Below are 25,797 nucleotides of genomic sequence, written 5' to 3' on the forward strand. Positions count from 1 at the left end.
TTTGGCTTTTGGTTCTGTTTGACAACCTATTATTATTATTATTAAGTAGTAGTAGTATGATACTCGAATTCAATTAAATTCTCCATCTGTACTTTGGATCCCATACCCTCCCCCATCTCAAGAACCTTACATAGTCCAGTATTCCTTTAGTTAAATATTTAATGTCTGTCAACTAGTTTCTTCTTTTTGACTTATTAAAAAATTTAGATACAACTCATATATCATAAAATCACCATTTTAAAATGTACAATTCAGTTCTTAGTATGTTCACAAGGTTGTGCAAGTATCACCGCTATCTAATTCCAGAACATTTTCATCACCCCAAAAGAAACCCTATACCCATTAAGCAGTCACTCCCCCCTGCTGTGTCTCATCAACCCCTGGAAACCACTCATCTGCTTTCTGTCTCTACAGCTTTGCATGTTTTGGATATTTCATGTAAATTGAATCATAATATGTGGCCTTTGTGACTTTCTATTGACTTTTAAACGTGTTTAAATCTTCCATTAAAAAATTAGTAAAGAAACCTCTCTGTCAACCCTACCACTTCTGCCCCATCTCTCCCTTGCATAACTCAGCTTCTTGAAGAATTATCTATTTTTACTGTTTCCATTTTTTCATACCATACTTAATCTTTAGCACATTCCAGGGTGGATTCTGAATTCTACCACTACGAAGGCAGCTCCTGAAAAGGTCTCCATGGTCTCACATCACTAAATCCAGTTTCAATTTCCAGTTGACTCCTGAGAAGCACTGGGGTAACAGACACTCTTACCCTTCATGGACACCCTCTTCCCTTGGGCTCCTTGGCACCACATCACACTCTCCTCCTGGTTTTCCTTCTTCCACCCTCTCTCCTGGTGTAGCTTCCTCTGTAATGATTGTAAGTACAACCATTAAAGGATTCTTCGAGGCTTAGTGTTAAGTTGTCTTTTCCTCTCACTTTGTGTTTTCTCCTTAAGCACACTCTCATCTGTGCCAGGCCCTCATTTGTTTGTTTGCAAATCACTTATACATTTTTTCCAGATTTGCAAATCTCTTTTTCCAGATTTTCTGGGCTCTATACCTAGAGATCATACTTACTCAATATCTCTACTTGGATATCTCAAATACAGTCAAATTTATGATATTTCTCCTCAAAAATGGTTCTTTGCCTGAGTTCCCAATTTCAGTGAACGGCACTGTCTATCTTGTTGAACAAGCCAGAACCCTAGGAGATGTCTGTAAACGCATCCTCCCTCACCTCACATATCAGTCCATCAATGGATCTTGTCAATTTTCCCTCCTAAATGTCTCTAAATTCCTTTCACTTTTCCCTGTCTTTGCCACTGACACCTTTGTCCAGCTTCTTAACTCAGATGACAGCAGTAGCTTTCTCATTGGTGTCTCTGCTTCCACTTGGTCCATCCTTATTCCATACCAGACATAAATCCTTAACATAGATTATAATTATCCTGGTGTGATACTTTCACTTTCAGAAGTGTCCCGAATTAATTGATAAAATTATATGGTTACCCTAATTATAAGGTCCTATATAATCTGGCCTCTATCTTCCTCTCCAGCCTCATTTTAAACCATGCATGCTTACCTTGCTATCTGCATTTTAGACACAGTTGTTAGAAACAGCTGTTTCTCAGTATGCCCCATGAAGTCTCCTGCCTCAGGGTCTTTGTACTTGCTCTTCTCTTTACCTAGGACCCTGGAATACCATGTTCCCTTCCCCATTTTCTTTGTTAATTTTTATTTCAGTCCTCAGGGAAGCCTTCTCTGACCTTCCTAAGGCAGTCCCACTTATTATGTAGGTTTCCTAGCACCTCGTATCTATCTTTTATAGCAATCATCACGGTGACAATTTTACATATATTCGAATGATTCTTAAATTAATACCTACCCTCTACCAGACTGTCAGCTTCATGAAGGGAGAGATTATGTCTGTATTTGCTTTTACTACAATATCTCCAGCATTTTGCACAATGCCTGGCATGTAGCTGACATGTAATACCTGTTGAATGAGTAAAGGAATGAATGCCAGCAATCACAACCTCTTAAAAATTCTAACCTATTCCATATAACTCAGTTGTGCAAAGTAGTACCCAAAGAGAGTGAAACACTTTTATACTTCTTTAGAAGTTTGGAGTAGCCAAGTACCCCAACTTTCTTTATAATTCTGTTATTTACAATAGAGGTTGCCACCTGTCGGCCTGTGAATTATATAAGGCTTGCAGTTATTTATTGTCCACATATATTTTAAGAATCAATGAAATTTCATATAAAAATACGGGTTGCTGGTTTCATTTGGAAATTTTAGAGATCTAGCAGAACTGGGCCAGCAAACCCACTTGACATTAATTACCTAGAACTGAGTAGTGACCATCCCCTTTGAAATGGTCACTTGTGTCATCTGGCATAGTGCTACCGGAAGTGTGGCCATTGGTCTGCCTGCTCGGCCACAAACCATTTATTACTGTCCACAGAGGCGAGGACCTTGTGCCACACGTTTAGTTCAGCAGACATGTCTTTGGTTATGACTCTCAGTGTGTTGATTTACGTTCTGGCACAGGTTCTGTATCTTGTCAGGGACTGGCATTTTGAGTAGTATGTTGTAAATATTTGAGTTTGCAATTCCTGAATTTCACAATTTTATTCAAAATGTCAGTGCAAAATAACATTCAGAAATTTTAGGTTAATGCTGTAAATAGGTACTGCTCTTAGACGATACTGCTCATCGTTTATTTTATAAGGTATCTACGTTATTAAGTTTCTTTGATAGAAAAATTCTGAAATTTCACATTTCAGGTTTTAAGGCTTTGAACATAGACATCAGAATTGATTATATTCCTTTTGTGCGTCTAGCAATGAAGCTTAGTAATAGATTGGGCTACCACTATAGAATAAAGAATGTGAACTTGTTTGAATGCTTTAGTGTGGTACTCAGATGTGAACTTCTTTCCATGTGTAAAAATTGACTATCGGGCTTCCCTGGTGGCACAGTGGTTGAGAGTCTGCCTGCCGATGCAGGGGACACGGGTTCGTGCCCCGGTCCGGGAAGATCCCACGTGCTGCAGAGCGGCTGGGCCCGTGAGCTACGGCCGCTGAGCCTGCGCGTCTGGAGCCTGTGCTCCGCAACGGGAGAGGCCACAACAGGCCCGCGTACCCCAAAAAAAAAAAAAAAAAAAAAAAATGAAGTACTGACACATGCTACACCATGGATGAACCTCATAAATATTATGCTAAGTGAAAGAATCCAGATGCAGAGATCACATATTATATGATTCATTTGTATGAGATGTTCACAAAAGGCAGATCTATGGAGACAGAAAGTACATTAGTGGTTGCCTAGAGCTGAGAGTGGAAATGAGGAATGACTTGCAGATGGGCACGAGGTTTCTTTTTGGGGGTGACAGAAGTGTTCTAAAATTGGATTGTGGTGATGGTTGCACAACTCTGGGAATATACGAAAAACTATTGTGTACTTACAGGTGAATTTATAGTATGTAAATTATTCCTCAGGAAACCTGCTAAAAATAGTCACATTTAAAAATTTGGTGCTTGTAGTATTTGTTATATTTAAGTATGTTAACCTGTTTTCATTATTAAACATTTTATACTGCTTCCTTTGCACTTTTAAGTATGATTTTCAAAGAATGCTACCATCAAATCATGTTATTTGATAATAGTAAAATTAACCAGCACTTGTAAAACAGTTACTATGTAGTAGGCATTATGCTAGTACTTTTCACAGATGATCTCACAGCAACTCTACATATAGGTATTATTATCCCCATTTTACAGCTGAGGAAACGGTCTCATAGAGGCTAAATAACTTGTCCACAGTCACATAACTAAGTAAGGAGACAATTAGGCAGGAATTGGAACAGAGGTACTCTTGTCCTCTGTGCTTCATGTATGAAGATGCAGTATTTTTGGTGGAAATTTATGCTGTCTTTCACATACTGTGACTGTTAAACGCCCATATGTGTATGCCACTGCACTGAATGTGCTACGTAACTATTTATATGTGTGATCTCCTAAGAAACAGGTGGGTGTTTGGTCCTACCTGGTTGCATTAAAGCTTGTAGAGCGCAGTGAGTCTTACTAATCAGTTTTACTTCTTTTTCTCCACCCCTCAGTCTTAATTTTAAAGACCCTGAAGCAGTCAGAGCTCTGACTTGTACTCTCCTAAGAGAAGATTTTGGACTTTCTATTGATATTCCGCTGGAGAGACTAATTCCCACAGTTCCCTTGAGACTCAACTATATTCATTGGGTAGAAGATCTGATCGGTCATCAGGACTCTGACAAAAGTACTCTCCGAAGAGGAATTGACATAGGTACATGGTTTTCAATTATGTTTTGGCTAAATATAAGTTTTATAAATTTTGCGAGGTCTTTGCAAAGTCTTTGAAAACTTCTGGGTATTTGTTGTGTGAAGGAAGCTGGCTACAGATATCACTGTTCTTATTTGGGATACCTAGGCTTTTCTGCTGTCACCTTCTCTTGAGAAGAGAAGGGATTGTCAGCACCAAATGGAGCAAGGGGATAAGAGAAGTGCAGAATGAAAGTGAGGCCCTTGTTTTCTTAGCTTTTCAGATTACCACGTTGATGTCTGTGTCAGTTGGGCATTATTTTTACTCTGAATTATTTGGTGTTAGTACAGTAGTCCCTATATTGGGATTTTGTGGTGATGGTCACTTAATAAAAGATCATGTAGGACTGAATACTTTTAGGAATCTCTTAGGTGATTATTTATAGAGAGTATTTAATCCAAAATTAAAGGGAAGAAAAAAGACATCAAGTTAAAAGAAGATGTTCTCTTAATTGTAATCTTCTGCAATGGGGAGGACTGTCCTGTTTGATTCATTTGGGAATGTAAGTAGAGAAGCAGAAGGAAATGAAGCCATGGTATGTTTTGTGATTATAAATGCATTATATGTTTTGTCATAGCCAGTATTTTCATTTGATAGGGTTTGAAATTTGTTAATCTTTTGGCCTTTACTAATCCTTTATAGAAAGAGTGAAGAATTGAGTTAAAAACTGTGGACCCTATTTCTAAACATAGTTAATAGGAAACAGTTTCTAGATAGTAGTAAATGTTTAGCATTTGTGTGTGTTTTCAGTGCTCATCGTACATGAGCTTTTCAGCAGCATTTATTGACCCCCTCCTTTCTCCTTTATGCACTCTCCTCCATTTTCTTCCACGACACCAGACTCCTCTGGTTTTCTGTTTTCGTTTCTAGTCACTCTTCTCCCCTTTTCAGGCTTACTTTCTTGTATTAAATGTTGAGAATCCCTAAAGCTCAGTCTTTAACCCTTTTCTTATTCAGCACTCTACCTCTAGGCAATTTCATCCATATCTATGACTTTATTTTCTGCTTCCATGCAGATAACCTACAAATTGTTTATTCCTCCAACTCAGATTACTTTTCTTGAACTCTAGTCCCAAATATATGAGAAACTTGGATATCTCAAAAACTTCTCAGACTTCGTGACGTCCAAGACCAAACTCATATTCTTTCTTCCTAATCTTGTCGTCCTTGATATTGACTTCTCTCCATTCTCACTGACAATGTCTATCACCGTTTCCTGTTTTTCTCTCTTAAATATTTCTTAAATCGTCTATTTTTCTCCTTCTCAGCTTCCACCATCCCAGTCCAAGTCACCATCATTTCTCCCTGTCTACAGAATAGCTTCTCAACTATTCTGTTCTTGTCCACTCTGTTGCCCCTCCATTCCATTCTCCAGAAAGTATGTATAAACCATATCTGAGCACATCTTTACCACTTTAATGGCTTCCTATTGCTTCTGTGATAAACACCTGAAACCTTTATTAGGCCTATTAGAATTTTCATTGTCTGATTCCTGCCCTCTAGGTCTCTCTCTAGGTCTCTCTAAGCCTCATAGATTTCTCTTTTTTAATAAATTTATTTATTTTAATTATTTATTTTTGGCTGCATTGGGTCTTCATTGCTGCGCGCAGGCTTTCTCTAGTTGCGGCGAGCAGGGGCTACTCTTTGTTGTGGTGCATGGGCTTCTCATTGTGGTGGCTTCTCTTGTTGCAGAACATGAGCTCTAGGTGCGTGGGCTTTAGTAGTTGTGGCACGCAGTCTCAGTAGTTGTGGCGCACGGGCTCTAGAGCTCAGGTTCAGTAGTTGTGGCTCACGGGCCTAGTTGCTCCGCAGCATGTGGGATCCTCCCAGACCGAGGCGCGAACCTGTGTCCCCTGCATTAGCAGGCAGACTCTCAACCACTGCGCCACCAGGGAAGTCCCTGCAGGCAGATTCTTAACCACTACGCCACCAGGGAAGTCCCTCTAAGCCTCATCTTATATTCTTCTCTTTTTTGTTTTTGGCACTTGTTCTAATAAGATGTCATGATTCCAGGCCTTTGTACATGTTGTTCCTTCTGCCTAGAACTTCCCACCTTCACCTCATTAATTCTTATTTGTACTGTAGTTGTCAACTCAAGCCTTATTTTCTCAAGAAAACCTTCTCTGACCTTCCAGCATAAGATAGGTTCCTTGAATATGAGCTTTAGAAAACCATGTTTTTTCCTTCATGGCATTTTTTTTAGTTTTAAACTACACATTCACTTGTCTGATTGATTAATATCTTTCTCTGCCACTAGATTACAAAGTACAGAGCCTATTACTTTTTTGCCTACTATAATATCCAAAAGCCTAGCAAAGTTTCTGGCACACAGTAGGTGTTCAGTAAATGATTTGTTGAATGTCGATGTATAAATACATCATTCTTTCAACATTCAAAATTCTGAACATCCAATATGAGCTAAGCACTATGTAAAAATAATGGGGTTTAACAAAAGTTTTTTTTCTTTTATGTTCATGGCAGAAGATTGGCTGATGGGTTATAAAAAGCTTTAAAAGCTTGAGAGCCTATTTAGTACTAATTTATTTTAATTATGCCCCAAACCCTCTAAAATAACACTTGGGGATATAGGAGGTTAATGGATTTTAGCTCTTCACAAGGGGCACTCTTGCTGAAATCACATTCATTCTAATTAGGGTTTTATATAAATTCTTCCCCCAGACTCCATTAGTTTGCTCTAATTCTATGGTTATACACTTTTCATTTTTATTTATCATTACAAGGATTATTACCCATTTAAAAATGTCATTCATGGGCTTCCCTGGTGGCGCAGTGGTTAAGAATCCGCCTGCCAATGCAGGGGACACGGGTTCGAGCCCTGGTCCGGGAAGATCCTACATGCCGTGGAGCAACTAAGCCTGTGCATCACAACTACTGACCCTGCGCTCTAGAGCCCGCAAGCCACAACTACTGAGCCCATGTGCTGCAACTACTGAAGCCCACGTGCCTAGAGCCCGTGCTCCGCAACAAGAGAAGCCACCACAATGAGAAGCCTGCACACCGCAATGAAGAGTAGCCCCTGCTCGCCGCAACTAGAGATGGCCCGCATGCGGTAACAAAGACCCAACACAGCCAAAAATAAATAAATAAAAATTTTTTTAAAATGTCATTCACCTTTCAGAGGGGATCAGGATGTTAGAATGCAAGTCTTCTGGTCTTAAGAATTGAGAAACTTGATTTTTTTTGGCGAAGGACAGGTCTTTTACCTGCGTTTATTACCCTCTTGGCACCTGATATTAGGGCAGCTGAGGGAAGGTGTCCTTTTTTCTTTTTCCTTTTAAATGAAATTGAAGTACGAAGAGAGAGGTAGTTGTATGAGAATCAAATGCCTGGGATCTGGTTTGGATTTTTTTTTCTACAGAGCTGGAAGTGCTACTTAAATTTCCTTAATTTCCTTATTCTGAGTGGCTAGCAGGGGCTAAATAATTGTGAACTCTGAGAGGAGCTTGAGTACCCTTTACCACTCCTTCCTGCACCACCTCCCACATCCCCAAGGAGAGGTTTGCCCAGTAGCATCAGGGCCAGGATGCTGTTAGGTGAACATGATAGGGAGTGTAGCAATCACTGTAACTGTCAGAACTTAAATGTTCTGGCTATCACTTGTTGTCATGTCTTTTACTAGTCTGTTCTGAGTACTTAATGAGAAAGCAGTAAGATGAGACTGGCTTTCCTCTGGGTTAGGAGTATCTCTGGCCTCCAGCTCTTCCTGCCAAATCCTTAGAAGGCTAGACTGGCATCATGATGTGGTCAGTGGAAAGTGGGCGTGGAATGGCTAGTATGGGCTGACTACTGTGGGCCTCCGAGAAGAACACCAGCTTTTCTTCTCTTGAGTATGCTCTTTAGGATCTTATTGGCCAAGATCAGTTAAAGGTTGTAAAAGCAATTATTTGTGGTTAGTATATACTCAAACATATACTTGTCCAGTCTATGGTTAGAGGTTCTACATGCAAGTTTAGAACCAAACCCTAGTTGTCAGAGAGATTTTTGCCTGGACCATTTGCCTTTGAACGTCTCCCTTGAAACTATGGTGGGGCAAGCCAATGACTGATGTTTTGGATCTGGATCAAATGTTTTTCCATGTCTCCACATCTAAGAAATGAATCCTCTCTTTAGTTTTCAGGGTTTTTTTGTTTTGTTTAACTTCTGGTTTCCTTCAGGTAACAACTTACAGATAGATATGAGGGGAATTGGGTGGTTTAATATTATAAAAATTTTATACCCTATGTATTTTTTTCTGCTTTTGTAGAATGGGATGTATACATTGATCTATTTTAAGATTTTACTGTGGTGTTTTAACAAATAACACTGATTTCTTTCAAGAAAATCAAGTTTGGGAGAGATTTAAAATGAAGACTTTTTATAAAGTAAATTAAATTGCTTTGACAATTTTCAGTTAGTCAGTCATGTATTTCTTGATCACCAGCCAATTATGCATACTTCATTTTACATACAGCATACAAAGAAGACAGCAAGGTTTATACCCTCTAGGAAATTTGAATCTAATTATTATGAGTTAAGACTAACATACAAGAAGCCAGTAGCCACAGTATGTGTGTAATCAGTACCAGCTTGTGGTTTAAGCTGTTAAGGCTATAAGAAATTCTAAGAAGTGAAGAATGGTGTTTTTGCTTGTTGGTCTCACCTTCCTCTCAGGTGTGTGCAATGTGTTTTGAATTCCTACCGTACTAGGTACTGGGGCATCCTGCATCTATCCTTTACTTGGAACAACCTTAAATGGCTGGTATTTCCTTGCAACAGAAGTAGATGACATGTGCTTCAACTATGCAAAGAAGAATGTGGAACAGAATAACTTATCGGATCTTATAAAAGGTTAGCTCTGTAGAATAAATACTCCTTTCAAGCTTTGTTTATTAACCTGTCTTTCTAATTTAACACATCTCATTGTCTTCTGCTTTAATATACAAACTTTGGTAATTTAAAACAATCTGGTACATTGTAATTTGGTTTGCTCCTTTGTTACCAGACTTAACTCAGAAAGAAACAGAGTAAACACAGTCGATCCTCATAATTTGTGAATTCTGTGTTTGTGAATTTGCCTACTTGCTAAAGTGTGCCTCCTAGGGGCTATTTTTAGTCTCCACATCAATACTCATGGTACTTTTGTGATCATTCACAGACACGTGCAAAGCGGCAAAAAATTTGAGTCATCCAGCATGCGTGTTCCCAGCTGAAGTTGGACAAGGCAATGCCCTGCTGTCTTGTTTCAGCTCTCATACTGTAAACAAGTGTCCTTTTCATGGTCTGTTTAGTACCACTTTTTCTTTTTTTTTTTGCAGTTTTGTGCTTTTATTGGTGATGTTGCTGTTTATAATGTCCCCTAAAATAGTGCTTAAGTACTGCCTAGCGTTCCTAAGTACAAGAAGGCCATGATGTGCCTTACAGAGAAAATTCATGTGCCAGATAAGTTTCGTTCAGACATGTTATAGTACTGTCGGCCATGAGTTCAATGTTGATGAATGAGTAAGGATATGTATTGATCGGTTGATGAAAATGTTGGGATCAGAGGCTCAAACTTACCTAATCATGTATTTCTCTTAGGAGCTAGTGGTTCAGTATTCACTAATTCAGTGTTCGTGGTGACTATAGAACACAGCTACCACTAAAGATGAGAATCAATTGTGTATAAAGTAACCTAGTCATCAAGATTTTTAAAAGGAAGAAAATCCTGCTTTTGATTAAACTATGCTGTCTTTTTTATTTTAGTACATGGAACTGTGCTACAAATAGTCAGATCTCCTTAATGCTTAGTTAATTTTTACGTCTGTGCTTATTGTATATATATAAAGGGCTGGGTTTTTTGTTTTTGTTTTAGTTTTTTGTCATTAAAGAGACTTTATATCTCTCTGGAAGAAATAGGCTTTTCTTACTAGTGTTAAACATATCGCAAGGGGAGATATTAATATATTATTAATGAGTTTTTTAGTTATCCATTCCTGTGTTACAAATTACTCCAAAATCTGGCAGCATTAAACAATAAACATTTATTAATAATCTCGTGGTTCCTGTGGGTCTGGAGTTTGGGTGTGGCCTAGCTGGGTGGTTCTGGTTCATAGTCTTTCATGAGGCTGCCCTCTGAAAGCCTGGGGGTAGAGATGTGCTTTCCAGATGGCTCACTTACATTGCTTTTGGCAGCAAGCTTTAGTTCATTGCCATGTGGATCTCTCCTCAGGGCTACTTGAGCATCATCACAGCGTGTCAGCTGGCCTCTCCTAGAGCAAGTAGTTTAAGAGATAAGGCAAGGAGGAAGCCGGATTGCTTATTATGACCTAGCGTCAGAAGTGATACCCTATCACGCTCATCACATTCTCTTCAGTGAAAGCGAGTCATTGAGTGAAGCTACACTCAAATCGAGCTCTACCTCTTGAAGGGACTAGTAGCAAAGAATTTGTGGACATATTTGAAAACTACCACAGTCGTAATCGTAGTTAACAGTCTCTGTTTTTTCTCCTAGTTGTAAAAGTACCACAGAAGACACTCCTGATGGATGCTCTTAAAGAAGAATCTGAGATAATCTATGACTTTTGCATGTGCAACCCTCCCTTTTTTGCCAATCAGTTGGAAGCCAAGGTAAGATATCTTCTGCTTTAAAGTAGTGGAATATTTAGTTAAGTTTTCCTTGTTGCAAGATAAGAGCAACTTTTATTTTGGAAGCTGTATCAGTTAGGATGCTTCTGGTATCAAGCACCTGAAAACCCAATTCAGATTGACTTAACAAGAAAGTTTATTGGTTTACATATCTGAGAAATCCAGCAATAGCATGGACTTCAGGAACAGTTTGATCGAGGAGTTCATAATAATATCAAGGCTGAGACTCTTTTTTCAGGTTCCCCTTGGCTCTTATCGGGCCCTTGGTTGTTTTTGTTCTCAGGCTGGTTTACTTGTGGCAGAGTAATATTTGGGGAGTGGGAGAGGGTGAGAAGAGAGCTCTTTTCTTCCCCAAACCATTTAACATTTGGATATCTTCTGATTGGACCAACTTAGGTTACAGTCTACTCTACTGCATTGGGCGTATTGGCTTAAGGAGAGGGTCACTGTTTTTACTGCCAGCTGTCATCTGATAGCAAACAAATGTCTTATTTAGTCTTTCCAACTTGAAATGAATATATTCATTTCATGAAATAAAATATATTTGCTTATAAATATGGAAAGAGATGCATTGGCTAAGAAAACTAACCTATTAAAAATCAATAAAATATTATTGATTTAACCTAAGTTTTCCTTCATCTAGAGAAGAATTAATAGAAAGTGAATAATATTAATCAGAAGGAAACGAGGGGGTGTGTATGCTTAAAACTTTGAGAGAATAAATTGTTTTTAGAATCACTCAGATACTCTTAAGTACCATTTACATACCTCATAACAAAATAAATTCCAGGTGGATTAAATTTGGTTGCGGGCAGGGAGGGGAAGTGGACAGAAATTTATTAGCAATACCAACATTCTAGATTGGAACATGAAGTGAAGCAGGATTTAAGAAATCTAAATTTTAGCCTTCAGTGCAGATAAATTTGAGAACTATTGATAAAAGAGCCACATCCTGGTGTACATTTCTTTTAAAAAATGTTGAGATACATGGGCTTCCCTGGTGGCACAGTGGTTGAAAGTCCACCTGCCGATGCGGGGGACACGGGTTCATGCCCTGGTCCAGGAGGATCCCACATGCCGCGGAGCGGCTGGGCCCGTGAGCCATGGCCGCTGAGCCTGCGCATCCGGAGCCTGTGCTCCGCAGCGGGAGGGGCCATAGCAGTGAGAGACCTGCGTACCACAAAAAAAAAAAAAAAAAAAAAAAAAATGTTGAGATACAACATATATACATAAAAGTACACATGCCATGAGTGTAAACTGGATTTTCCAGAGTGAATATTCTTATAGAACCAGCATCCAGATGAAGAAATAGACTATAACTAGCACCAGAAATAAATATCTTTTTATAGCAACTTTACTGAAATACAATTTACGTGCCATCAATTCACCCACTTAAAGGGTAGAATTTAATTATTTTTAGTATATCCACAGAGTTGTGCAGCCATCACCACAATCAATTTTAGAGCATTTTCATCACCCACCCCGCGAAAAAAACAAAAACCCACACCCATTAGCAGTTACTCTCGGTTTCCTTGCAGCCCCCTTAGTCCTAGGCAACCATCAGTCTACTTTCTGTTTCTGTGGAGTTGCCTGTTTCGGATATTTCATTAAAATGGAATCATGTAATATGTGGCCTTTTGTGACTGACTTCTTTCACTAAGCATAATATGTTTTCAAGCTTCATCCATATTGTAGCATGTATCAGTACTTCATTTCTTTTTATTGCCGAATAATATTCCATTGTATGGAAATATCACGTTTTACTGATACATTCATCTGTTGATGGACATTTGGGTTTTATTCACTTTTTGGCTATTTTGAACAATGCTGCTGTGAGCATTCATGTACAAGTGTTGTGTGAACATGTTTTCATTTCTCTGAGGTGTATACCTAGGAGTGGAATCACTGGGTCATATGGTAACTCTATGTTTAATTGTTTGAGGAACTGCCAGAATGTTATCCAAAATGGCTGCACCATTTTTTATTCCACTATGAGTAGTGTATGAGAGTTCCAGTTTCTCCACATCTTTGTCAGCACTTGTTTTTATCTGTCTTCTTGATTATAGCCATCCTAGAGAGTATGAAGTAGCATCTCATCATGGTTTTAATGTGCACGTCCCTAATGGCTAATGATGTGGAATATCTTTTTGTGTGCTTATTGGCCATTTGTGTATCTTCTTTGGAGAAATGCCTATTCAGATCCTTTGCCCATTTAAATTGGGTTGTTTTTCTTTTTATTATTGCTGTAAGAATTCTTTATGTATTCTATATGCAAGTCCCTCATTAGATATAATATTTGCGAATATTTTCTCCCATTCTGTGGGTTGTCTTTTCATTTTCTTGATGGTGTCCCTTGCAGCCTGGAAGTTTTTACTTTTGAGGAAGTCCAGTTTATCTATTTTCTCTTCTGTTGCTTATGCTTTTGGTGTCATATCTAAGAAACCGTTGCCTAAGGCAAGGTCATGAAGATTTACTCCTATATTTTCTTCTAAGAGTTTTATTGTTTTAGCTTTTTACATTTAAATCTTTGATCTATTTGGGTTATTTTTTATATGGTGTGAGGTAGGAGTGGATTAAATATTTAAATTTTAAAAGTGGCACCATAGGGCTTCCCTGGTGGCACAGTGGTTGAGAGTCCGCCTGCCGATGCAGGGGACACGGGTTCGTGCCCCGGTCCGGGAAGATCCCACATGCCGTGGAGTGGCTAGGCCTGTGAGCCATGGCCACTGAGCCTGCGTTTCCGGAGCCTGTGCTCCGCAATGGGAGAGGCCACAACAGTGAGAGGCCCGCGTACTGCCAAAAAAAAAAAAAAAAAAGTGACACCATAAAATACTAGAAGAAAACAAAAAAAATTCATATAATCTTTGGTTGGAATATTTTCAGTGTATGATACCAAGAGAGAAAACATAAAGAAAAAGTGACAGAATTGGCTAGATAAAAAGGTAAAATGGGGCTTCCCTGGTGGCGCAGTGGTTGAGAGTCCGCCTGCCGATGTGGGGGACACGAGTTCGTGCCCCGGTCCAGGAAGATCCCACATGCCGCCGAGCAGCTGGGCTCTTGAGCCATGGCCGCTGAGCCTGCGCTCCGCAACGGGAGAGGCCACAGCAGTGAGAGGCCCGCGTACCGCAAAAAAAAAGGTAAAATGTTAGTATGTTTAATCACAAAGATGGAAGGTAAAGACCCTCGGAGAGAGTATTTGCATGAATGCCATTGTTTCAAATGCCAAGATTATACGATTTTTAAATCCCAAATCTAGCATGATACCTGGAAATGGAAATTATGTCTAAGCATTCTTGTGTAAAACTAGGTTACAGTCAAAGAGCTGGCCTTAAGGTGTAAAGGTTTTTCACCAGGGTTTGTTGTTGTTGTTGCGTTGTTCAGGGAGTAAACTCTCGAAACCCTCGAAGACCCCCACCTAGCTCAGTAAATACAGGAGGGATCACAGAGATCATGGCAGAAGGAGGCGAATTAGAGTTTGTTAAAAGGATCATCCATGACAGTTTACAGCTTCAAAAAAGATTAAGGTAAGTTGGTAATAAGAATATTATCGACTATGTAATTCAGGAAGAAACCATGTCAATGAGAGGAAACAAAATCACTGTGGTCTGAAGAATAAACAGATAAAACCTGAAAAGGTAGAAGGTCCTACGGTCTGCAAAGACCTTGTTTCTGAGGATGCTCTCATGCCTTTAATTGATTTGTGTTTCCTGTAATCATCTACAGTGCATGGATAGAAAGGAGGAAAATACCATATTATTGTGTTGCTCCCATTGGTATGGTCCTGTGATGGAACAAAACTGATTCAAATATGGCTTTTGATTAGAAAACAGATGGGTTCAGATCTGCCCCATGAACCAGAATAAATTTGTTGCCTAGTCCTTGAAGCAATTTATGTTCTTGGAATCAGTCTCTCAAACGATGACAGATGTGAGGACATTGAGCTGTCAAGAACTTAATGAAGGGAAACTGAAGTCACTAACCAGCTCCAGAGGAGAGTTAAGGCTATTCCTTTTTAAAAGCTAATTATTTCGGACAACACACCTGTCATTAAGCAGCATAAGGTACTCAGAAGGAGCTATTTGTCTCGCTTGACTTCTCACCCTGCCGAGTGTCGGTAAAATGATGGATAATGTGGTAGTTCAGACTAAAAGGGCTTTCAACCCTAGGATTTAGCTTTGTGACATAGAGAAGAATTTTTAAAAATTGTGGTAAAATATGCATAACATAAAATGTCCCATCTTAGCCATTTTTAAAGTGTGCAGTTCAGTGGCATTAAGTACATTCGTATTGCCGTGCAGCTGACCTCCAGAACCCTTTCTTCTTGTAAAACTGAAACTCTCTACCCGTTAAACAACTAGTCCCCATTCCCTCTCTTCCCATCACCCCTGGCAACCACCGTTCTTCTTTCCATCTCTGTGAATTTGACTATTTGAGGTACCTTATGTAAGTGGAATCATATTTGTCCCTTTATGACTGGCTTCTTTCCCTTAGCGTCAAGTCCTCAGTATTCATCCACGTTATAGCATGTTTCAGAATTTCCTTCCTTTCTAGGGCTGAATAATATTAATATTACATTGTATGTATATACTACATTTTGTTTATCCGTTTATCTGTTGGTGGACACTTGGGTTACTTCCACGTTTTGGCTATTGTGGATAACGTGGCTAGGAACATGGATGTACAAATATTTCTTAAGACCCTGCTTCGAATTATTCTGGGTGAATACCCGGAACTGGAATTGCTAAGTAGGGAAGCCTTTTTTTTCCCACCCCTTTTGGATTTATACGTGTTTAAAGCCGCTTATTTTAGTAGGCCAGTTCCAAAATCAGCAGATATCCTGATTTGTTAAATGTGAGTTTATTTAAATATGGAAAGCAACTGGATTCTTGGATGATCTGCCTCAGAAAATTTACACAATATTAAAGCCAAAGGTTAATAAATTTTTGCCTTAAATTGATTTCTTCAACGAAAAATGGTGCAGATGAACCTGTTTGCAAGGCAGAAATAGAGACACAGACATAGAGAACAAATGTATGGCCAGCAAGGGGGGAAGAGAGGGGTGGAGTGAATTAGGAGATTAGGATCGACACATATACACTAATATGTATAAAATAGATAACTAATGAGAACCTGCTGTATAGCACAGGGAACTTTACTTAATGCTCTGAGGTGACCTAAATGGGAAGGAAATCCAAAAAAGAGGGGACATATGTATACATATAGCTGATTCACTCCACTGTACAGCAGAAACTAACACAACATTGTAAAGCAACCATACCCCAATTAAAAAAAAAAACACATTAGGGTGTAAGGAAGAAAGAGCCTTAAGTTATACTGAGCATTGAGAAGAGTCTGAGTAAGTAAACTTAAAGCAACAGAGCACTGAGACTCATGACAGTAGGTAACCAGGGCCACGTGGCCATTTCAGTATCTGTCAACTTTTGAGGGAACTGGAGTCATTCAACAAAATGGGGAAGGTTGTTTTCAGGAGCCTATTAATCAGTAAGTTTCTATTATTTCCAAAGTTCCATTTGAACTGTAAAAAATATGTTTTAAATGAACACCATTCTAAGAGAGAAGAAATTGGTCAGTACGTTCCAAGTACGCCTATACCTGGCTCTGTGGCAGCCCACAAATTGAATGAAAGGTGAACGTTTGCTGGGAAGGGTAAATTGCTAGAGCCCATCATGTCTCTGAAGAGTCAACCGTTTCAAGGTTGGTGTCACGTATAGGAAAAGTTACCCAGTTACGATTCATACAAAAAAAGGGTTCAGCAGTCTTGTCTGCTCTGTTAGGACTCAGGCAGGTTGAGAGGGAAGATAAAAGGAAGAAAGGAAGAATGAAGTGATTTTTCATTGAAGAGAAAATAGAGCAATGTTTTTTGAAAGAGTTTTGCTCGCAAATATTGTTTACAATTTCATGTCATACTTTGGTGACTTTCATTCGTATATGTTACCAGTTCATGTCCTGCATATTTTTGTAGTTGACATAATGTTTATACCACTATGCAACTCTCAAATTTTAAAATGCTGTGGAAACTGCATATTTTGAAGCTATGAAAAATAAGGGATTGAAAACAAGTATTTAAACCCCACCATCTGCTTCTTATCCCCCTTCTTGTTCCTGAAGAAATGCAGAAATTAAGCCAAATTTGTAGCATTATGGAGTGAAATAAGTTAAATTTGTTGGACTGATCTTAGTGATGGCACTCCAGATGCCTCACCTCCCCGTTATGATTCGTGCCTTGCCTAAGTCACGCTCAGCAGCAAGTGCAGTTTTGTATCTTAAGGAATTTTGCAGCTGGGAGGCCCTTGAGAGAGAAAGTTATCCAACCTCTTAGTTGTACAGATTAGAAATTTGGGACCCAGATCTCCTAATTCTGGTCCAGTGCTCTTTCCACCACTCTGTGTAGCCTCTGTAGCCCAGACTGCAGTTAGACTTCTAAGTACACAGCCTTTTCTACTCCTTTTCTTTTTTCTTTTCTTTATTGTTGAGGTATAATTGACATATGACATTATTAGATGGCCTTTCTACTGTTGATGAAGATTTACAAGTGCTTGTCCTAATAGCATTTTCTTTTTTTAGAGACTCACTCACCTAACCTTCTAAATACATTAGCAGACTTTATCAAACCCCTTATGGCCTGGATTTTACACTTGTCATTGGTTATTAGGTCTATAGCTGATGCCCTTTATGGCAGTGATTCTGTGATTTTTCCAGGAACCAGATTTACCAAGTTCCAACTTAATACTGGTTTTACTCCCTGTTTTTGCTTTTTCCTTTCCATTCCTTACCCCCTGCCAGATGGTGGAGACTTCTTGATTCTGGGTAAAATCCACATATCTGGTGATGGATAATAAATTAAACAATCTAGGCCTTTTGAAATGTGATTCTTTGACTTTTTTTTTTTTTTGATGTGGACCATTTTTAAAGTCTTTATTGAATTTATTTCAATATCACTTCTGTTGTATGTTTTGGTTTTCTGGCCAGGAGGCATGTGGAATCTTAGCTCCCCGACCAGGGGATCGAACCCACACCCGCTGCATTGGAAGGTGAAGTCTTAACCGATGGACTGCCAGGGAAGTCCCTCTTTGACTTATCTTTTAAATTTTTTCTCATTGGTAAAGTGAGATAATAATAGCTACCTCATACTTCATAGGGTAGTCATAGAATTGAATGAATATGTATTTGATATAATTAAAAATAATAATGAATAGTAAATAGGATCTTTTAAACTCTTGACCATTTTAGGAATCCAGTAGATTTAAATGCTATGGTCTACTGTGTTGAAAGGAAATGTTAAGAGTACTCTGTTATTTTACTTTAATGCAAAGTCCCCCTCCTTTTTTGTTTTTTTCTTAAAACTAGGTGCTAGCATAGTTATGGGGTGCTGTAAGTGATGGTTGCAAGGAACAATTGTAGGGCTTCCCTGGTGGCACAGTGGTTAAGAATCTGCCTGCCAATGCAGGGGACACTGGTTCGAGCCCTGGTCTAGGAAGATCCCACATGCCGCGGAGTAACTAAGCCCGTGCACCACAACCACTGAGCCTGCGCTCTAGAGCCTGCGAGCCACAAATACTGAAGCCTATATGCCTAGAGCCTGTGCTCTGCAAGCCTGGGCACAACAATGAAGAGTAGCCCCCGCTCACTGCAACTAGAGAAAGCCCGCGTGCGGCAACAAAGACCCAACATAGCCAAAAATAAAATTAAAAAAAAACCAAAAAGGAACAATTGTAAATTTTTTTTTTTTTTTTTTGCGTTACACGGGCCTCTCACTGTTGTGGCCTCTCCCGTTGCGGAGCACAGGCTCCGGATGCGCAGGCTCAGCGGCCATGGCTCACAGGCCCAGCCGCTCCGCGGCATGTGGGATCTTCCCAGACCGGGGCACGAACCCGTGTCCCCTGCATCGGCAGGCGGACTCTCAACCACTGCGCCACCAGGGAAGCCCAATTGTAAATTTTTTTTTTTTTTTTTTTTTTTTTTTTTTGCGGTACGCGGGCCTCTCACCGCTGTGGCCTCTCCCGTTGCGGAGCACAGGCTCCGGACGCACAGGCTCAGCAGCCATGGCTCACGGGCCCAGCCGCTCCGAGGCACGTGGGATCCTCCCGGACCGGGGCACGAACCCATGTCCCCTGCATCGGCAGGCGGACTCTCAACCACTGCGCCACCAGGGGAGCCCCCAATTGTAAATTTTATAACTGAGCTTTTAGTTAACTTTCCAGCTGAAAGACTGTCCAGTTCTACAACAAACTTTGACTTACCTTTATAAAAGGGTAAGCCACTTCATTTTCCTTGTCTGTAAGGTTGGGATAATACCTTTTACGGTATTAAATGTTAAAAGAACATAGGAGCCAGCTCCCACATTGTTAAAAGAACAATATGGGTCAATATAAGCTCAGAATGAATAATGACAATAATGGATTATAACCCACTGAATAAAGTAAGCAAATAAAATGCAAAGGGGATAGAGGAAAAGCTCCTCTAGAATGCCAGCTAATAAATGTAGAAGGAATAATAAAATTAGAAAAATGACTATTTTGCAATCATTATAGTAATAATTGATTCATGGAGGAATCAACAATGGAAAGTTTGAAAAGGAACAGGATATTTTCATAGTTTCAAAGTATTTCCCCAGTTACAAAGTATTTCAGTTACAAAGGGATATATGGTAACTTTATAGTGGAGAGACTGAGGGATACCACCTTGACCAGGTGATCACCTCCTGATGGGGGTCAGGGGTCACCTAGAAGGACACGTAGCACCTCTGTGCTCTTCATGCCCAAAATGTTTTACCTGAATCTATGAGGAAATTTCAGAGAAACCAACTTGAGGGGTTTTGTAAGACAATTTTTCAAAAATATTAAGGTCGTGAAAGTAAAAAAAGACCACAGAACTGTTCCAGATTGAAAGAGACTAAAGAGACTTGACACGTAAATGAAATGCATGATCCTAGATTGGATCTTGCATCAGGGGAGAAAATTGACATGAAGGACGTTATTGGGATAATTGGTGAAATTTGAGTATGGACTGTATTCCAGATAATAGTATCATATGAGTGTTCAATTTTCTCAATTTGATCATTGTTCTGTGGTTATAAAAGAGAATGTCTTTGTTTTTATTTTTTGTCTTTGTTTTTAAAATGTACATGTCAAAATATTTAACATTAGGGGCATTATGATGTCTGTAGCTAACTCTCAAATGGTTTAGAAAAAAACAGAGCAAGCAAATGGGGCAAAGTACAGGGAATCTGGGTGAAGAGTGTACTGGAATCATTTGTACTAACCTTGCAATTTCTATACGTTTGAAATAATTTCAAAATAATTTTTCTTGAAACCTGCTGTCTCTAAGGAATTACTAAATGCTGTAATGAGTGGAGTGCTACTTTCATCATTAAAATAGTATAATGGGTTCAAAATCTCTTGGGTAACTGATCTTCCTTTTCATTTTTTTTCCTACATGCGTTTTGATTAGTTGTCACAAGATGCCTGTTGAGAGTAGCTAGGATCTAATGGGTAGGTTTTTTTTTTTTTATCTGGCTGCGTCAGGTCTTAGTTGCCTGCGGCACACAGGATCTTCGTTGAGGCCTGCGGGATCTTTCGTTGTGGTGCGTGGGCTTTTATCTAGTTGTGGCGCACGGGCTCCAGGGTGAGTGGACTCTGTAGTTTGCGGCACATGGGCTCTAGTTGAGGCGTGCGAGCTCAGTAGTTGTGGCGCACGGGCTTAGTTGCCCCATGGCATGTGGGATGTTAGTTCCCTGACCAGGTATTGAACCTGTGTCCCCTGCATTGGAAGGCGGTTTCTTTACCACTGGACCACGAGGGAAGTCCCTCAGTAGGCATTTTTTTTTTTAAAGTGAAGCTAAAACAATGTTTAATAGACGCAATTACTTCTGCTTTTTCTATAAGAAATATAACTTGCAGAAAACAGTTGATATATTGATGAGATTCAATCTTCAAAGATAGGGAATTCCCTGGTGGTCCAGTGGTTAGGACTCTGCGCTTTCACCATCAAGGGCGTGGGTTCAATCCCTGGTTGGGGAACTACGATCCTGCAAGCTGTGTGGCCAAAAAAAAAGAAAAAAGAAAAAAAAAACAGAAAAGATTCACGATATACTGTTTAGCTTACAGTAAGAGTTAAAAGAAATGAACTCTGCCAAGCCCATGTTAAGTACCAATGACATATTACAAGCCTGAGTTATTTAAATATTTGCTTCCCTTCATTTCCTGAGGAAATTTGTAGCATCTTTTGTCTCTGTTCTGGGCCTTTTCTTGGCTTCTGGTGACTCTGATCTAATCTGTTCAGGACATGGATGCAACTGCAGATTATCATACTAAGTGAAGAAGTCAGAGAGAGAAAGACAAATACCATATGATATCACTTATATGTGGAATCTAAAATATGGCACAAATGAACCTATCTAAGAAACAGACTCACTGACATAGAGAACAGACTTTTGGTTGCCAAGGGAGAGAGGGGATGATGGAGGGATGAAGTGGGAGTTTGAAGTTAGTAGGTGAAAACTATTACATATAGAATGGATAAACAACAAGGTCTTACTGTATAGCACAGGGAACTATATTCAGTATCCTGGGATAAACCATAATGGAAAAGAATATAAAAAAGAATGTCTGTATGTGTATAACTGAGTCACTTTGCTATACAGCAGAAATTAACACATTGTAAATCAACTATATTTCAATGAAAAAAATTTTTTTTAAATCTGTTCGGGCTTCCCTGGTGGCGCAGTCGTTGGGAGTCCGCCTGCCGATGCAGGGGACACGGGTTCGTGCCCCGGTCTGGGAGGATCCCACGTGCCGCGGAGCGTTTGGGCCCGTGAGCCATGGCCGCTGGGCCTGCGCGTCGGCGGCGGGAGAGGCCACAACAGTGAGAGGCCCGCGCAAAAAAAAAAAAAAAAAAAATCTGTTCAGGAATGCTAATTTTAAAAGAAAGGTGTTAATTAACCTATTTTATACTGTTACTTTGTGAGCACTAATTGCTCTTAATTTCTTATCCTTCATCTTGTTCCTAACATACCAAAGGCTTTTAATTCCTGGTTAATGATTTCTCCACTGCCTTCTTAAAGGGAGCATATTCTTTTTCTTCCAGACCTTGTAAAGCCGCCAAATGAAATAGATTATGCTCTGAGTAAATTTACCCAGGTTTGTTTAAAGTAATTTAGGTAGGACAATTATTTATTTCAAATCAGAAAAAGGATTGATTAAACAAAAATAAGGATTGTCATCCGTTGTTGAACCCACAAACAATAAAAACAAATAAAATATTGGTTAATGCACACTACTTCTAAAGGAGTATAATAGTATTTGTCATACTTTTATAATTAATAAGATTTTCATCTGTATTATTTAATGTATTAGGTTGAACCATATAAAATTGCCAGTACAACTTATAAAAATGGAAAATTTTTGTAGTTTTAACTTAGCATGTGATTTTAGAGGCTCTTAAATTCACTTACAGTTTTTGTCACTTTAAAATTCACCTTCAGGGGCTTCCCTGGTGGCGCAGTGGTTGAGAGTCCACCTGCCGATGCAGGGGACATGGGTTCGTGCCCCGGTCCAGGAGGATCCCACATGCCGCGGAGCGGCTGGGCCTGTGAGCCATGGCCGCTGAGCCTGCATGTCCGGAGCCTGTGCTCCGCAAAGGGAGGGGCCATGGCAGTGAGGGGCCCGCGTACTGCAAAAAAAAAAAAAAAAAAAAAAAAAATTCACCTTCATAGTAGCTATTTTGCATACAGACAAATACATATTGAATGTATAGCCCCTTAATCTGAAATTTCTCTTTAAAACTAATATGCAATTAGATGAATTTCAAATGACAGGAGTAATTATGATGCTTGGTGAAAAAAGCAGGATACAGATTATGTATTGCTAGTATAACTAAGCTATGTTATAAAGCAAGAAATATGTAAAACATTACTGTATTGTTAACTATTCTTTATGTATATTTGAAGATATAAGGTACATCATTATTTAGAAATTTATATATTTAAATCAGTTCTGTTGAGGTATATAACTTGCATACAGTTACATTCTCCAATTTAAGTGTATGATTTGATGCATTTTGACAAATGTGTACATTACCACTACCACAATCAAGATATAGAACATTTCCATCACTGTAAAAAAGTTCCCTTGGTGGCGCAGTGGTTGAGGGTCCACCTGCCAATGCTAGCGGACGCGGGTTCGTGCCCCGGTCTGGGGGGATCCCGCATGCCGCAGAGCGGCTGGGCCCGTGGGCCATGGCCGCTGGGCCTGCGCATCCGGAGCCTGTGCCCCACAACGGGAGAGGCCGCGACGGTGGGAGGCTCGTGTACCGCAAAAAAAAAAAAAAAAAAAAGTTCCCTTGGGCTTCCCTGGTGGCGCAGTGGTTGAGAGTCTGCCTGCCGATGCAGGGGACGTGGGTTCGTGCCCTGGTCCAGGAGGATCCCACATGCTGCGGAGCGGCTGGGCCCGTGAGCCATGGCCACTGAGCCTGCGCGTCCGGAGCCTGTGCTCTGCAACGGGAGAGGCCACAGCAGTGAGAGGCCCGCGTACTGCAAAAAAAAAAGAGTCATGTACCCCAGTGTTCATTGCAGCTCTATTTACAGTATCCAGGACATGGAAGAAACCTAAGTGTCCATCAGCAGGTGAATGGGTAAAGAAGATGTGGCACATATATACAATGGAATGTTACTCAGCCATAAAAAGAAACAAAATGAGTTATTTGTAGTGAGGTGGATGGACCTAGAATCTGTCATACAGAGTGAAGTAAGTCAGAAAGAGAAAAATACATACCGTAAGCTAACACATATATATGGAATCTAAGAAAAGAAAAAAAAGGTCATGAAGAACCTAGGGGCAAGATGGGAATAAAGACACAGACCTACTAGAGAATGGACTTGAGGATATGGGGAGGGGGAAGGGTAAGCTGTGACAAAGTGAGAGAGTGGCATGGACATACATACACTACCAAACGTAAAATAGGTAGCTAGTGGGAAGCAGCCACATAGCACAGGGAGATCAGCTCGGTGCTTTGTGACCACCTAGAGGGGTGGGATAGGGAGTGTGGGAGGGAGAGACATGCAAGAGGGAAGAGATATGGGAACATATGTATATGTATAACTGATTTACTTTGTTATAAAGCAGAAACTAACATACCACTGTAAAGCAATTATACTCCAATAAAGATGTTAAAAAAAAAAAAAAAAGAATCCGCCTGCCAATGCAGGGGACACGGGTTCAAGCCCTGGCCTGGGAAGATCCCACATGCCGTGGAGCAACTAAACCCACGTGCCACAACTACTGAGCCTGTGCTCTAGAGCCCACGAGCCACAACTACTGAGCTTGCGTGCCACAGCTACTGAAGCCCGCACGCCTAGAGCCCGTGCTCTGCAGCAAGAGAAGCCACCGCAATGAGAAGCCCGCGCACGTCAACAAAGAGTAGCCCCCACTCGCCACAACTAGCGAAAAGCCCGCACGCAGCAACGAAGACCCAATGCAGCCAAAAATAAATTTTTTTTTAAAATATTGCTTAATTTCTCTTGAGATTTCTTCTTTGACCCATGTGTTATTTAGAAATGTATTGTTTAATATCCAAGTATTTGGGGATTTTCCAGCTCTCTTTCTGTTACTGATTTCAAATTTAATTCCCTATGGTGTAAGAGCAGATGTTGTATGAGTTTTATTCTTTAAAATTTGTTAAGATGTATTTTACGGCCCAGAACACGGTCTGTCTTGGTGAATATTCCATGTGAGCTTGAGAAGAATGTGTATTCTGCTGTTGTTGGATGAATAGTTAATAGATGTCAATTAGAGCCAGTTGATGGATGGTGCTGTGAGTTCAACTATGTCTTTACTGATTTTCTGCCAGCTGGATCTGTCCATTCTGATAGAGGGTTGTTGAAGTTTCCATCTCTAGTAGAGGATTCATCCATTCCTCCTTGCAGCTCTATCAGTTTTTGCCTCATGTAGTTTGATGCTCTGTTGTTAGGTACAAACACATTAAGGATTGTTAAGTCTTCTTGAAAGATTGTCATCTTTAGCATTGTGTAATTATTCCTGATAACTTGCCTTGGTTTGAAGTCAGCCCTGTCTGAGATAAGTATTTCACTCCACTCTCTTCTTGCTTGCTTGGTTTCTTAAGACAAGTTGGATGTAATTCTTATCAATAGGTAAGGTGTATCTTTTTCTAGCTTCTTTGAGGATTTTTTCTTTATCTTTTTGATTTTCTGTGTTTTAAAAATCACACGCCTAGGTGTAGTTTTCTGAGCAAGAACACTTGCTCAGTGTTCTCTTAGCTTCCTGGATATGTGGTTTGTGTCTGACATTAATTTGGGGGAAATTCTCAGTCATTGTTTCAGATTCTTCTGTTCTTTTCTCTTTCTTTTCCTTCTAGATTTCCATTACACATATTTTATACCTTTTGTAGTTGTCCCACAGTTCCTGGGTATTGTATTCTGGTTGTTTTCCTTTTTTTTTAAATCAACATTTTAAAAAAATATATTTATTTATTTGGTTGAGCTGGGTCTTAGTTGAGGCAGGCGGGCTCCTTAGTTGCGGCTCACTGGCTCTTTAGTTGCGGCACTTGGGCTCCTTAGTTGCAGCATACATGTGGGATCTAGTTCCCTGAACAGGGATTGAATCCAGGCCCCCTGCATTGGCAGGTGGACTCTTAACCACTGTGCCACCAGAGAAGCACTGGCTTGCATTATTTCTGATGAGAAGTCTGATATTAAATATTTATCTTTATTCTTTTGAACAAAAAGTGTCTCTACCCTCTCCCTGCTTGTAAGATTTTCTTTTTATCTCTAA

At 39.8% G+C, this 25,797-nt stretch overlaps 1 protein-coding gene across 1 annotated transcript in view; it reads left to right on the plus strand.

Annotated features, from left to right (window-relative positions):
- Window positions 1-25,797, plus strand: part of METTL16 (methyltransferase like 16) — a 64,065-nt gene that overhangs the window by 13,916 nt on the left and 24,352 nt on the right. The window contains 4 exon segments of the mRNA XM_032616250.1: window positions 4,131-4,330; window positions 9,074-9,214; window positions 10,857-10,972; window positions 14,372-14,514. Of these exon segments, the coding sequence (XP_032472141.1) occupies window positions 4,131-4,330; window positions 9,074-9,214; window positions 10,857-10,972; window positions 14,372-14,514 (600 nt within the window).

Source organism: Phocoena sinus, chromosome 20 (genome assembly GCF_008692025.1).
Source record: "Phocoena sinus isolate mPhoSin1 chromosome 20, mPhoSin1.pri, whole genome shotgun sequence".
NCBI lineage: Eukaryota > Metazoa > Chordata > Mammalia > Artiodactyla > Phocoenidae > Phocoena > Phocoena sinus.